Below are 15,561 nucleotides of genomic sequence, written 5' to 3'. Positions count from 1 at the left end.
ATCTCTTCATGAAAGTAGGCTTCAGGGACTACAAGATTGTGAAGAAATTAGGACCTCGATGTGTCATTGAGGTCTATCCGTAGAAGTGGCCCTTGGATACATATATGATATATATGCGTTTGTGGTTTCCCTTCTTTGTTCATGGTGTAATCAATGCGATGAATAAACAAATTTGGTCCTTCATTATTTTCTGTGATGAAGTTTCATGTAAGATCTGAAATAGCGAGATGAGATGTGTCAAGCTTGACGTCCTAGATCTGTAAAACTTTCTTTTGGAGATCAGATCAATGGAAATAGGTGTATCAGTTTCAAAAAATGGAAATAGGTGGTGTATCATCGAACAAGTTTAAAAAAATAAAACATTTCGTCAGAGGTTAATATCAATTTCCCCTAGGCGTTCATATATTTCACACTAGTGAAAAGTTTCCTAAATATTTTCCTCATACACAAAAGTGTGAACTATGCGAGCTTGGGGTAGAATATATATACACAAAAAGAACGATTCTGAAATGCGTCAGTATTACTCTACGCATTTAGTGACTGCCCCTCGCTATCACCAAAAGTCAGAGGGCTGTCATAAACAATTTTGGTGACAGCATACCATCACAAAATACTGTCACCCATGATTTTACAAAAGTGGACTTTGAACAATGATTTTTTTATTTTTTTTTTAAAAAAGACATGTCAAAGTAAAGTACAGTTAATGTTCGTTTCTCAACTAACTCCAATAAAATTGCGTGAAGTTTTTTTAAGTGTCTACGGTACACCCCTAATTGCAACACAGTTAGCACAAAGTCAATAACAGAATAAACAGACATATGCATACCCACTATACATGCAATTATGTGTACTTCTAGGATTGATGGATACCAGCTCAAGTCTAAGATTTGAGGTCCGGTGGGTTGGGCGAAAAGGACACTGTCAAATCTATGATTTTAAGATTTAAACGCTAACAGATTGGATACACAACCAAAATAGCTATCTGGCTACATAGTACCTTCCATCAATTATTGCATTTCAACATGATGCATCCATATCCATACTTGAATAGTTTGCAATCACTTGTTCCGATCCTTTAATAAGTGGACTTTGAAACAGGTAAATATTCAATGGATCCAATGGTTGATAGATTGTTACTATTATTAGTCGTCCCTCTTTTTCAAACTGCAATTGCCTAGTGAGTTTTTAAATCCATGTATAGAACTAGTCAAAGGAAAGGCATGCCTTCCAAATAATAAAGGGAGAATAGGAGCTGATTTTCTTAGGATTACTCCCTTGGTCCTAAAATATAGGATTTCAGAGTACTATTTCTCTCATCTAAACATCTCTTATTTAATTTTCACTCAATATTACCCAACCATCCTCCTACTCCCCACATACCCACATCATAGTCTTTTCCCTGTGAACTTAATCTCTAAAAAATTCCTAGGATCACTTCATATTTTGTATGGAGGGAGTACATGGCCCTATTTAGTTCGGGAAAAGAAAATTTTTTTGTTGTCACATTAAATGTTTGACCGGATGTCGGAAGGGCTTTTCGGACACGAATGAAAAAACTAATTTCATAACTTACATGGAAACCGCGAGACGAATCTTTTGAGCCTAATTAATCTGTCATTAGCATATGTTTGTTACTGTAGCACTTATGGATAATCATGGACTAATTAGACTCAAAAGATTCGTTTCATGATTCCCCCCTAACTGTGCAATTAGTTTTTTTTTATTTATCTATATTTAATGCTTCATACATGTGTCCAAAGATTTGATGTGATGTTTTTGGAAAAAATATCAGGGGAACAAAACGGAGAAGGAACTAGGAGCATATGTCAAATCCTACTAACATAGGAGTACTACAATAGCAGAGGTACCATGCATAAAAGCACCGTCACTACTACGTAACTTATTTTCCCAGGCGGGCATATCTATTTTTCCGTGCGGTCATTTGGCCCGCCTGCACACCGCTGTCTGTGAAAATCATTATTTTCGCGTGCGGGCATACTATACCACCCGCACGGAATAAAAAAACCAAAAAGAAAAAAGAAAAAGAAAAATCGCCGCCCGCCCGCCTGCCGGCAAGCGAACCAGCCGCCGCCCCTCACCGCCGCGGGGGACGGCCGCCGCCGCCGGATCCGGGCGGGGGACGGCCGCCGCTGCTGGATCCGAGCGCGTGGGGGGCGGTTGCCGTTGGCCCTCGCCGCCGCGCCCGCTCGCCGCCGCCGCCTCGCCACTCCCGCCTGGTCGTCGCCTCGCGAAAGTAGGAAGAGGAGAGCCCTCCCTCCTCGTCATTGTCGTCGTCCTCGAGCGGGGAAGCCCTTCAAATAATTTGTCGGGTAATAAATGATTTGAAATGAGAAAAATTGTCAAGAACAAAGTTGTAAAACGCATCAAGATCTACAACTTTTTTGTTTTGGTCATTTTTTCTATATGACTTTGTCTCGACAGTTTGAATTTAAATTTCAAATTATGACAACTTCAAACAACATTTTCAAATACTAAATGATTTCAGCTGAAAAAGTCATCAATAACAAAGTTGTATAACTCATTAAGATCTATAACTTTTATTTTGGTTATTTCTTCATCCGACAAAGTGATTTATAAGATTGTTCACAAAATATACATATCTCTTATATTGTTTTATAAACTATAAGAGAGATATGTAAATTTTGTACAAATGTTACCATCACTTCGTCGGATGAAGAAATGACCAAAATAGAAGTTATAGATCTTCATGAGTTATACAACTTTGTTATTGATGACTTTTTCAGCTGAAATCATTTAGTATTTGAAAATGTTTTTTGAAGTTTTGAAATTCAAATTTTTAATTGATAAAACAAAGTCACAAGAAAAAAGGCCAAAATAATAGCAGTAAGAACATAATAACATGATAAAGCATGATTTTAGAAACATTTAGGAAAAAGAATAATCCAATTTAGAGTTCATATGAGTGAGATACACTAGTTTCAAATTTTTCAAATTTATTTTTGCATACGGCTCCTTAAGACGCCCGTATGGAAAAATCGATTTTTTCATGCGGGCGCTTAAGTGAGCCGCATGCAACCTCTTAAGAGGCCTGTATGGGAAAATCGATTTTTTCGTACAGGCGTATTAAGCAGCCGTCTGCGAAAATGCCGCTCGATTTTTGCATACGCCACTAGTTATGGTCCGTTTGCAAAAATGAAGAGGTCTTGTACAGAAAAATCACTTTTGTAGTAGTGATTTATTTTGTCTAAATCTTATAGACCCTTGTCTAGCACTGCTCGCACTCGTGTGGGGAGACCATACAACCTGATGAATCCCTCAGCGTTTTTGCCTGGTTATATATCTTTCCATTCTCGAACGAGGAAATGTCCTCCCCGTACAGGATGTAGGGGCTCTTCCGGGATGCAATGTTTACTGAACCCTTGTACAACTTGAGGGTAACCGAACCAGTTGTTGTCTCGGTAACCTTCTCCATGAAGGCATCCATGGATTGCTGGAGCGGGTCGAACCAGCGGCCAACATAAACCAACTTGGTGTACTTGAGGGCAAGAATGTATTTCCACTGCATGATCTCCCTATCAAGGGTCAGGGACTCGAGCTCACGAACGGCAGCTGCCATTATGGTGTCACCAGGGGTCTCGTAGACACCGTGCGATTTCATGCCAACAAGACAGTTTTCCACCATATCAATGCGTTCGATCCCATGCTGTAGGAAATGTCCTCCCCGTACAGGCTGTAGGGGCTCTTCCGGGATGCAATTTTAGTGAACCCTTGTACAACTTGAGGGTATCCGAACCAGTTGTTGTCTCGGTAACCTTCTCCATGAAGGCATCCATGGATTGCTGGAGTGAGTCGAATCAGCGGCCAACATAAACCAACTTGGCGTACTTTGAGGGCAAGAATGTATCCACTGCATGATCTCCCTATCAAGGGTCAGGGACTCGAGCTCACGAATGGCAGCTGCCATTATGGTGTCACCAGGGGTCTCGTAGACACTGTGCGATTTCATGCCAACAAGACGGTTTTCCACCATATCGATGCGTCCAATCCCATGCTTCCCACCAATTTCGTTGAGCTACACAAGAAGGAATGCTGCTGAGATATTTCTTCCATTTATGGAGACTGGAACCCCAGCAACAATACCAATTTCCACATATCGATCTGCATGCACAAAGTGCAAAACAAAAAACTAATTTATTACGTCATCACATCCAAATGTTATATTACTCTATCTAAACGTCGTGGGAGCGGTGAAAAATTAGCTTGCCACGTCATTGATTTTTTCAGAAAACATCCTGTGCTTCTGTTTAATTGTGCAGGGGTTTCAGCTACTGTGATCCGTTCGATCTTGGCTAGGAGCAAATCCATCCATCCACGTTCCTCAGCGTGCCATTTCTTTGGGCTGGTCGTTCGTTTGGCCCAGCCCAACTGTGCCGGCTCTTCCATAGCCCTCGGATCAGTGGAAGGACAAACGAACGGCCTTGATCTCTCCAGTGGTGAAGCGCCACCAAAACCCTAGTGCGCCGTCGATCTCGCCGCTCTCGCGGCCCTTTCTCTCCCCGCCAGCTCATGCCTCGCCTCCGTGCGCCGCGCTCCTCGCCCTCGCTCTCGCTCGTGCAGTGACATGTCACACGCCGCCGCCTTCACCTCCTCCAACGGTCCATTGACGATGAAGACGGAAAGAGAGAGGGCGAGAGCTAGAGGGGATGGGGAGAGGAAGGCACGCAGCGAGTTCCCCTCCTTCCTTCGTAGCAATTGGTGCTTCCACCAGCAAGCTTTCTATAACGTGGAGTGTCGCCGACCACGGCCGCAGCCTCCTTCCTCTGGATTGGACTCCACTGGGAACTCCTCCGACATATCAAGTGTGCCTGTCCACCTTCTACCTCTGAGGCAAAGATTGGATCAAGCAAGCTGGGTTGGGCTTCCTGTTTCCACGGTGCTAAATCCTCATTTCTTCTCCATTCTCTACACTCACATCGTTTCCTGTTTTTTTTACAGATCTGACTCAGCACCTTGATCTGCTCAACAACCGGAGCCCCCACCTCCTTCTACATCCCAAAGGTGATCCTTCGATCGATCCATGATAGACAATCTTGGTTGATTTCTGTGTGTTCTCTTATGTCCTGTTCATGCCTCATACAATTGACAGTTTTTTAACTTGCCACAGATGGATATGCATCTTCTGTATTCAGTTAGGATAAGGCTTCCAAGGTCTGCATAAAGCAACCGTGAGACTCACATGCTACAAAATTTTGGTATTTTCTTCATTCTTCCAAAAGCCTTGGTTGATTGCTGTTGGGACCGACCTAATCTCATGATAGTTATGTTAACTATTATAGTTCCTTAGGTGCCAGCAAATAACTAACCTGGCCAAGTAAAAGACCATAAGAATGATTGCTGCATGAATTACCACTTGCTGTATAACTGTATTACTGCTCTTTATCTGTGTGTGTGTGTCAGTGTTTTTGCTGCCCATAGTTTGTTCTCTAAATGTGTGTTGTGCACTGTAAATTGTCTACAGAACAAAGAGTGGATGATGCATTGTATGATGATAGAAAGAAGGATGTGACACATATTTAAGCCTAAAAACAATTCAATTTAGAAAGGAGCTATGGTGGATGCTTTGCTTCTCCCGCAGCATCTTTCTATTTCATTTTTCATAAATTGTATTTTGAGGCACCATTCTTGCTCTAATTATTGGGTGGTAAATGGTCGTCGCTTTCCTATTTCAGGTTTCACATGATGTTTATGACTGAAAGTAATGCAGTATCAGGCATGCAAAAATAGAAGTTTAGTTGATCTACTGGTGCTTCATCTGCAAACACCATGGATCAGTTCATGACAGCATGACCATAAGGTTGGGAGGGACAAGAACAAGGTGTCCATTAAAGTTATGGAGATAATGCTGTTCAGGTAATGTTAATTGCTAATATGGACATCATAAATAATTTATTTTGTTCCTGTTTTCATCATGCTGCCATTTACGCAGTGTTGAGTTTTAATGGTGGCATGCACATTAGAATTTTCTTACTGATGCTGTGATCAGGTAGGTTGGATAAAAGTTCTGCTTTGCTTCTAGCTATGTCCGCTAGCATATTCACTGTTGCAAAATAAACGTAATGGAGCCAGTTTTCAGGTTACAACTTCCAATCTACATAATTTAATATTAAGTGTTTTATAACATTTGCTCTATTTTCTACATTATCAACAAGAACCAGAATGAGAAGACTTTACCAAGCTAGAAATAATTTCAAACTTGCAGTTGCAGGCTATGGCTCAAAGTCCCGCATATTCATCTTTAAGATGTTAATTTGGAAGTTTCCTCCACAGCGAATTTTTATTCTTGAATAGCTTTTTCCATGAATCAATAACGCTATACTACTAGGTGCTATATTAGACATGTAGGATGAACAGCCAAATTTGGGCATTTTCTTGCTAAATTTTTTTTTTCTAACATGACAAAGGGATTCGAAATTGTCGTTTTCTTCTGCCTGTATTTGTTAATGTACCCTTAGCATAAGGATGTATTAGCGCATGTCATCGGTCTATATTAATTTGGCTCTGACATCTAATGGTTGTGTATGGATTGTGTATATCATTTTTTTTCCACAGCAACATGTACACACAATAAAATCAATTACTTACATATCCTGTATAAGCACACTCATTTCAGTGCAGTTAACCGCATGAAATATTTTCACATTTAAAGGCCTCCCACATCTTCCATGGTTATCCGTGTTCTTACGTTTGAAGCCAATATATTGCCATGCTTTTTTTTTTTTCTTTTTCTGCTACTAGTATCATATTTATGTGTAATATAGTTAACAAAATGTTAACCTTATGTGTAATATAGTTAACTACAGAAAAATAATATATGGTGTAGATTAATTGTTATTTTTGTGTTTGCAGGCCGGTCCAGTGAAAAGAGATTAAAGAGGATTAAATTGTTTGCAGGTCAACGTTTTATTAGTTCAGTGCAATCATTCCCTGATTGTCATATTTAGTCATAAATTGATTGTACATTTGTACAAATCGTTGAAGTAGTTCTATTTAGATTTATAGGTTGCATTACTATTTGAAAATGTGTGGCACTTTATCTAAGGGCCTGTTCAGATTGATGTCATTTTCAACCATACCATTTTTGGGCATAGTTGCCAAAAATGTGGCTATGTTTAGTTTGTTGCTAAAATTTAGTAAATACATAAGAAATCCTGTCAAAATTTTGGCAATATTGCCAACTTAACAAAATTTTGGTATTGCCAAAATTTGTAAGGTTTGTTTTGGCTACAATCTGAACAGGTCCTAAAAGTTGATATATTCAGTACTAAGTTTACTGTTATGTTGTTTTTTTGTTAGGACTACAAGAGAATACATTTGTGTATTTGACGAAAACCCGAGTTTTGTGGTCCATCAAGATCTCACTATTTTCTTTCCGAATTGTCAATGCATGTGTCACTGCAAGCTGTTTGGTCGTCTATATATGATCAAAAGATTTATGTTGTGTTTAATATTGGATTGTAAGATTTTCTTATGCCATGTATATGTACACTTTACAACTATAAATGCCTTCAACATGCATCTCAGCTCATTTGGATTATACTATGCATGTCCACACGCAGCGGAGCGCGTGTCTCTTGCTAGTATAGTATGAAGACAGACTGAGGACAACACAGCCATTTGTCATGTATTTGTAATAAAACAAAAAAAAGTTCTAAATATAATTGAATCTGTGATACTTTTTAAAGTTAAAATTAAGGCCTAAAAGAGCTTTCAAGTAGAGTTAAAACATGTGGTGTCCATCCTATGATGTGTGAAACAGCTATTATATTAGTTGCATAGGTAACACAGTTATAGTAAGTTGTTCAAACACATCTCCTTTTTGTCTTGACATGGTGTGATAATATGAGTACTTAATTAAAGTAACTATAGAGTCCTGTGATGGAACTTCAATGGAAATCCCTCAAGAAGACTTAGTTTAGATGACCTTTTTTCACTAGTACAGAACTCCTTAACTCTAACGGCTTTTGCCGTGTCGGGATCTTGCGTGCCGTCACAGCATCGTCATCTCAAACGGGCCAAAATAAACACCGTCAAAGATATAGTCGTACAGACGTAATACATACGCATGCATCTAAAGCCCGTCACTTATGTTTAGGTCTGATTGAGATTATCTTTGTAATCTTTATCAGGTCCTAAATGTATGCCTGTCACCAATAAATCTCACCAGTGACGGGCACTAAACTAGGCCTGATTGAGATAAAATTAAGGTATCGATGACGGGCTTAGTATAAATCTCACGGATGTTTGTCATCGGTGACGGGCTCAATATTACACCCGATTGAGATAAATGAGTGCTCGTCATCAATGTCCGTTCAGTGACCGTTACTAATATTTATTGCACACTATAAATACTCCACTCCCCCTCCCCAAGGGAATGGTTATCCCACTGTTCACTATTTTGGTGGGAGATTGAGGGGGCGATTTTTGTCTCTTTTTTCCAAGAAAAAAGAAAATTCATAAAAGTAAGTGAAAAATACTAATCAATTCCAATTAATTTAGTAATACTTATCTTACAAAATGTTTATCTAATATTTTGTTCACTTTTGCAGCGATGGATCGAAGTTGGATGTATAGAGGAACTGTGCGACGTCATAGCAAATAGTATAGAAATTGAGTATTAAATTTTATAAACACCGCGGAGGAGGATAGGAAAAGAAGAAACAAGATTACATATGTTGTCAATGTGCATATTGCAAAAATGAGATATGTTTGATAGCAGAGTGGACGTACATGCTCATCTGATACAACGAGGATTCATGGAGGGCTACACATGTTGGGTGAAGCATGGAGAGCAAGAATCACTCGACGATGTTGCAGCTGCAGACAGAAGTGGAGCACAAAATTAGGAAAATGAAGATGAGCATAATATGTTTGTACCTTCTCCATTAGGCGGTGAAATGGTTGATGTGGATCACGATCTGATGCAAGACATGTTACGTGACGTTGAGGACACAGCTTACAACGAGAGAGATTCCATGAAGTTCAGCAGGTTGGTCGGTGACTCGGAGACGCCTCTATACGCCGGATGCAAGGCAAAACACACCAAATTGTCAGATACCTTGAACCTAACGAAGCTGAAGGCAAGTAGTGGATGGACATAAAAGAGTTTCATAGATCTTTGGGGAATACTGAAAGCAATGCTATTTGATATATTGTTTACATATCTTGCTAGTTACAGGATCAAACTGACTGGCACACATGCATCTCATCAATTTTTGGACCTGCACTGGAGCTAAGCAGATCTCCTAGGTCATTGCTGTTGTCGACTTAGTTCGCACCAACAAAGTTCTGGCACCATAGGCCAAGCGCATATTTTTCATCAACACCGTGCACTTGCGGACTTATTTGTAGCCATCACAAATAACAACAGGGAGAGGGGGCGGTGATGATAAGTTACCCGAGGGTGACCTGGCAGGGCCCTGGGGTGTGAGTTGTCTTTCTAAAATAAGAGTGTCTAATTCTATATATATCTATATATCCTATCAATAGCATTGGATCCTCTCATGCTCGATAAATTCATGTCTTATGTACAATTGCAATTCCAAATCAAATACTATGAAGCTTAAAATGTTGTTTTTTAAGTCATTTCTATATCCTATATAGTTGGAGCAATGCTTATTATTTGATCACCATGTCACATGCAATTGAGATTATCCATTGATACTTGAAATTTATTCCAAAATTTGGTTAGTCATGCTTCATTTGATACTTAAAATTGAATCAATTGGCATAGAAAATTTCATTTGATACTTTTTGAATCGGTGCCAAGAATTTGAGTTGTCTGTTGTTTTACTTTTGGTATCTCTTATCACACACAATATACCCCATGGATACAAAGAGTTAGGGGGGCTCTCACATTCTCAAAAATATGTGCATATAAGTTCACTTCATATATTTATATGCACAGATTTAGGGGGAGATCAAATTAACATTTGGATTCAAAATCATTTATTATCAATCTTTTGTAAGTTTTAATCGTGTTGTCATCAATCAACAAAAAGTAGAAATTGAAAAGGCATCTATGCCCCTAGTGGGTTTTGGTTAATTGATGACAAACAATTATGAGACTAATGTGCTTATTGAGTGTACAACCAAGGGATTAGTCCGATGAAGAGACGATGAAGATCGGGATGGAGAAGATGTAATAGCTTGTGGTTTCATGGAAGGTTTTTTCTGTGGGTGCTAATGGTTCTTCCCCTAAGTAAGTTAATGCAGAGGTTGCAGACATGAAGCTAGCACCGATAGTGGGATTATAAAGATCATGCACCATGACCTCTCTCATAAGACATTGAATAATTAAGCATGGGAAGCTAATCTGAATTACTTCAAAAGAAAGCTCGACCTCCCTTAAGCACTCATCGCTCATGATGGTAGTCAATCCTCTCACCGTCTTTTTGAGAAAATGTTATTCGAGCGGCTCAGAGGGACTACACGGGACATGTGGTCTCTTCTGATGGGAATAGGTCGAGGTACTTCCATAATCTTAAAAAAGATCATCCTCGAACTAGAAAAGGATTTCCAGAGGCAGAATTTCTTCTTTCTTTGGTACCCGAGGCTCGAGTGAGGGCTTAACAGTTGAACTTTGGGATGTGGAAGTATAGGCTTGGATTCAACGGGTATACTCGACTTCCTAGTGGGTTTCACATCGGACGATGGGAGGTGTTCTCTACGATACAATCCCTACCTTCTGCAGTGCGACTAGCCTCCGGTGAAAAAATCAACATACGAGGCAGACTTCTTCTCACTCTGCTAAAAGCCGAGAATTTCCATCCATAGGAAGACATCACGGGTTAACAGGAAGAAAGCAAGAAAAAACATGCTTTTGAGTTCTCCCCATTCACCATGTGTCTTCCTAACTGTGCGAGAAGGAGTGCTCCCGAACCATGGCTACAAAGCTAGGACGGAGTTCAAAGCCAGATGGGTTTTGAAAGGTAGTGGCTCAGAGAACTCGCCTTTTGAAGCGGAAAGGTTTTGAATAGATAGGCTGCTCCGTAGTAGAAGAGAAGAGAAAGGAGGAAAGAAAGAAAAAGAAATATAGAGGATGAACCAAGTTCGTAGATGATACAGCAACCGTTCCCCGGCAACGGCGCCAGAAGATGATTTGTGCGCCCTCCATTCCGTGTACTCACGTCTGATTGGCCATATGTGTATTTTGTCGTATGGCGGGTGTGTTTTCTCCATAATTCACCTGCATACAAATATTCACCAAGACTTGTGGAAATGGTTAGTAATAACCACTACCTCTAAGTTTGGTATTTCATTTTATATTCTTTCATTTGCGTTTATATAGGATTTGACGGTTGGATTTGGTACTTAAGGACCGTCAATAGGCAGCTTGATAGCGGCCAGTCCCCTTTGAGGCCAATGGGGAGCAAGCTGTGGCCGACGGCTAGCTCAGCGGCTTGGCCATTGGCTTGTAGACTGGGCTAGTCTAGCAAAATGGGACATGTTGGTAGGCTGGACTAGTGTTTGGTGGTTTGTGGGCTGATCTGTTTGGCTAGGCCAGCATAGGAGAAGAAAATAAAGGAAAAAGTTCACTTGAGGTCCCTTAATTTGTCGTAGAGTTTAAAATTCATCCACGAGCTATAATATCAGGTATATATAGCCCGTCCCCAAACTTATAAAAACGGGTTATATTAACTCCCAAGGCAGTATTGCTTCGGTTTTGGCTGACATGACGACAGAGTCAGCATGGGACTCACTTTTTAGGACATTTCATTCTAAAAAAAATTGGTGGACCCCACATGTCATCAACACCACACACACAAACAGTCCTCCTCCCTCTATTTCTCTCCATCCTCTCTCTGCGACGGGAACGCTAGCTCGCGTCATTCAGGGGAAGTTTCTCCTCCTCCTCTTCCTCCTCCCGTGGGTTCACGCAGCACCCGGTCCAAATCGGCAGCCAGCAAAGGTGCCCGCGACTCGAGTTATGGTGACGTGACCGCAACGTCATGGATGACGTGTACATCCCCTTCATTCTCGAGGAGGCGGCGACATCGTGGGCCAAGATATGGGAGAGTAAGCTCCACACCAACAGTTCCAGTTTCTACGAAAGCGGCAGTGGCATGGACAATCACTAAATACTCGCTATCGATCCGACACTGCGCGACACCATTTGAGCGGACCTGCACCAGTTCGTGAGCAATCACGAGCACTACGCACGAGTCGGATGCGTGTGGACACGGGGCTACCTGCTCCATGACCTGCCCAGCACCGGCTAGGGTTTGAAATTTCGAAAGTAGGATTTTTGCCGCAGGTGGGCGATAGAACCAAAATTTCAGATTTTTTTCGTACGATTTTTTTTGAAATTTTGACTGATTTTGAATGGATTTGAATAAAATTTGACCAAATTCACAAAAATTTGCACAAAAACCAAAAGTTTCGGGCGAGATATGAGCATTTCGGTGGGGGACAAATTTCGAACCAAAATTTCAAACCCTGGCACCGGCAAGACCAGCCTCGTGGTGGCCATCCAACCTCCTCGAGTTGAACATATACGACCTGGTGCTAACTCACCACAGTGATGTCCAACTTTGATCTCCGAAGGCTGCTGGCCTCGACGCGGTCCAAGTCGGTCATCGTCATCGAGGACGTCGACTTCTCCCTCAGATTGTTAGACCGGACGCGCGCGCCGGCATCCTAGGACGACGACGACTAGGGCCATGGGATACTGCGACACTCGCTCAATTTTATGCCACCAGTGCGTTTCGTGGAGGCTACTGTGGACGTGCCGCTCGCCGTGGTGGTGCCATTCAGACCATCCCCGGAGGTGAAGCGGCTATACCCGAGCATCGACGGCACCCCTGTGAAGGAGGAGCTGCAGGTGCAGGTGTATGGTGCTTGGCTTCGTGTCTCACCACCACATCGCCAATGAGCAGGGCCACTGCGAGCTTCCTGGTGGCATGGGGGCTCACCACATGGCAGCTGCCCGTGGGTGTGGTAGCGCTGCCCCCATCCGCGACCATGCCGCATCTCAAGTCCCGGACCTTGTCGGGGCTTCCACCGTCGCAGCACTGGCGGGGATACACCACCTTCCAGGGTTTGCAATTTCGAAATCATGTTTTCTGCCGCAGGGGAGCGATAGAACCAAAATTTCCGAAAATTATTTTGTACAAAATTTTTTGAATTCAAATTTGAAAATTTCACCCGAAATTTATGGGAAAAAAATTTGGGATGCACTGAGAACAATTTTGCAGTCATACAATTCATGATTTCAAAAGAAATAAGTCATCTTGGAAGCAATTAGTCTATTATAGTTGCATACACCAATAAATCCATCGCAAGTTCATCACGTAGCTTTAACAGTCCATTACATAAGTTTTAACAGATCGTAACATAGCTTTAGCAGTCCATTACATAAGTTTTAACAATTCATCACATAACAGTCCATTACATAGGGTTAACAGTCCATATGACAAATAGTCCATAACATAGATTTCAAACATTCCAAATAGGCTTAATAATACATCACAAGCATAAATTGTCTCAACGTAGCAAAATAGCATAATCCAACAGAGTTTCAACATATTCCAAAAGTAGTCATTCATGGACATCCATGTCCTCATTCTCAGTGAATTCTTGTTGGAGTTACTTTTTCTTTGTCTGATCTGAAAAAAGTAAAGTTTATATGTACTAGTCAGTGCACATTCCATATGATATATTACAGGCTTCACTAGCAGCTCCTTTTATATATATATTTTTTCAGCATAATAGCTCACATGGAGTTTTATGGAGTAATGGCAAATATATGCAGCTATACTTTTTTTTTGGCGGGGAATATGCAGCTATACTTTAAACAGATGATAATCATAGGCTGAGCATGAATATGAGACAGTGCAGCAATTCAGTTTAACATGTATACAGGATTACAAGGCAGCAAGCATCAATTTTAACATGTACACATCCAATTGTTCACTTCCTAGTTCCTACAAGTAGCGAGCAGCCCAGCATCATAAATTCAGCAGCAAGCAGCAAAATTCACAGCAAGCAGCAAGCAGCAAGCATGCTTTAGAAATTCAGAGTGGGCATTCACAAAATTCACAAGTGATCTGAATACTTACTGTTATAAACCAATGCATTGACATTCTTCAGCCTCCTTGTTGTACGCCGAGCATGCTGCATCTCAACACCTACAAATAGAGAAATACATTAGTCAAATAGAGAAATACACACACCTTTCAGCCAATATGACAAACATCAAATATTTAAAATGCACCTGTAGATTTCATTGCTTGTAAATCTCTTTGGTCAGGATTCACATCTCCATCATGGTCATGGTCATTATCACTAGAACTACTGTCCCCTGACTCTGCATATACAGGGCTACCATCAATTTCGTTGTCCATGTCATCACCACTTGCAAACTCGTCCTCTTCCACAGCCATTGCTTTCCCCTTCCTCTTCCTGCTGTTAGGCCCATCTCCAGGATTCTTTCTCTTTGTTGCCCATGTATTAATGGGCTCATCAAGTAACCTCTCACCAGACATGTCGATGCGGACAGCGTCTGTTGGGATACGCGTAGGCTACGATAGCATAAATCAAAAATTTCTATCGCATAAACCAAGAACCATGCAAGTATTAGATCATAGATCGTTACCGCTCGATGCGCTGCGCAGCGGAAGAAGACGCTGAGAAGTCGAAAGAACTCTCGCGAAGTAGCGCGCGTCGATGTAGAGGAAGTAGTCGATCGCACCGGCTCGACCTTCTCCTCCTCCTGCGTTCTCCTCGCCGTACTCCTACGACGATCAGCACCGCAAACCAGTAGCGCCTCTACCGGTATCCACACGTACAGGGACGGAACGCCACGCGCAGATGTGCTAGCACCCGCGCGCGGCTAGGGTTTTGCTCGGGGAGGGAAGTGACGGCTAGGGTTTCTCACGTGATGCAATACCTCCGCTGGTCACACCCCTCACGAATATATAGGATCCATCACTCGGGCCTCCAAGGCCCGTAGGACTCCTATTCGGATCCTTATCTGCATTAAGCTCATATTGGATCTCTATCCAATCCCCTTATTCCGGCCCATTAAGCGTGCGACCCTGTAGGTTCATATATACTCGGCTGTAACCCGAAAACTCATTTTCGGTCCACGCGTCAACAGCGGCCCCTAGCAGAACGTATTGACCCACCGGGCATATATAAAGATCATATCGGCTGAACCTCTAGTGTATACTTGTATAAACCCCTTTGCCTCACGATATTGATTAAGCTCAAGGCTAGATATGTGCCATCCTCTAATAGCTCAATCATTCACTCGAACCTGTTGATAGATTATATAACTTGTGATTGACTCCTCAATCACCTTTGGCATGGCCATGCACTTCCATAATCTACAACATCGAGGGGCCCAGAGATATCTCTCCATAGGAGGGGCAAATCCGATCTTGATTATTCATATCCCACTACATGTTTCATAGCATACCCGAAAACTACTTTTATAACTACCCAATTACGGAGTAGCGTTTAGCAGTCCCTAAGTAAGCTACTACGTATGTTGGGAACCATGATAATCTCAGGTCTAAG

General features: G+C 41.6%; 1 protein-coding gene and 1 long non-coding RNA gene across 2 annotated transcripts; one reads left to right on the top strand and one right to left on the bottom strand.

Annotated features, from left to right (window-relative positions):
* Window positions 1-3,247: 3,247 nt before the first annotated feature.
* LOC127754889 (argininosuccinate synthase, chloroplastic-like) lies at window positions 3,248-3,664 on the bottom strand. Its single transcript, XM_052280492.1, has one exon. It carries the CDS (start codon window positions 3,662-3,664, stop codon window positions 3,248-3,250), a length of 417 nt encoding a protein of 138 aa, XP_052136452.1.
* Window positions 3,665-4,534: 870 nt separating this feature from the next.
* On the top strand, window positions 4,535-8,439 carry LOC127754892 (uncharacterized). The gene is made up of 5 exons (XR_008012913.1): window positions 4,535-4,894; window positions 4,978-5,040; window positions 5,147-5,234; window positions 5,712-5,892; window positions 6,889-8,439. It is a non-coding gene; the product is annotated as an uncharacterized LOC127754892 (long non-coding RNA).
* Window positions 8,440-15,561: the final 7,122 nt, after the last annotated feature.

This window comes from Oryza glaberrima, chromosome 11, assembly GCF_000147395.1.
Source record: "Oryza glaberrima chromosome 11, OglaRS2, whole genome shotgun sequence".
In the NCBI taxonomy this organism is placed as follows: domain Eukaryota; kingdom Viridiplantae; phylum Streptophyta; class Magnoliopsida; order Poales; family Poaceae; genus Oryza; species Oryza glaberrima.
This window is presented reverse-complemented; position numbering and strand designations above follow the sequence as displayed.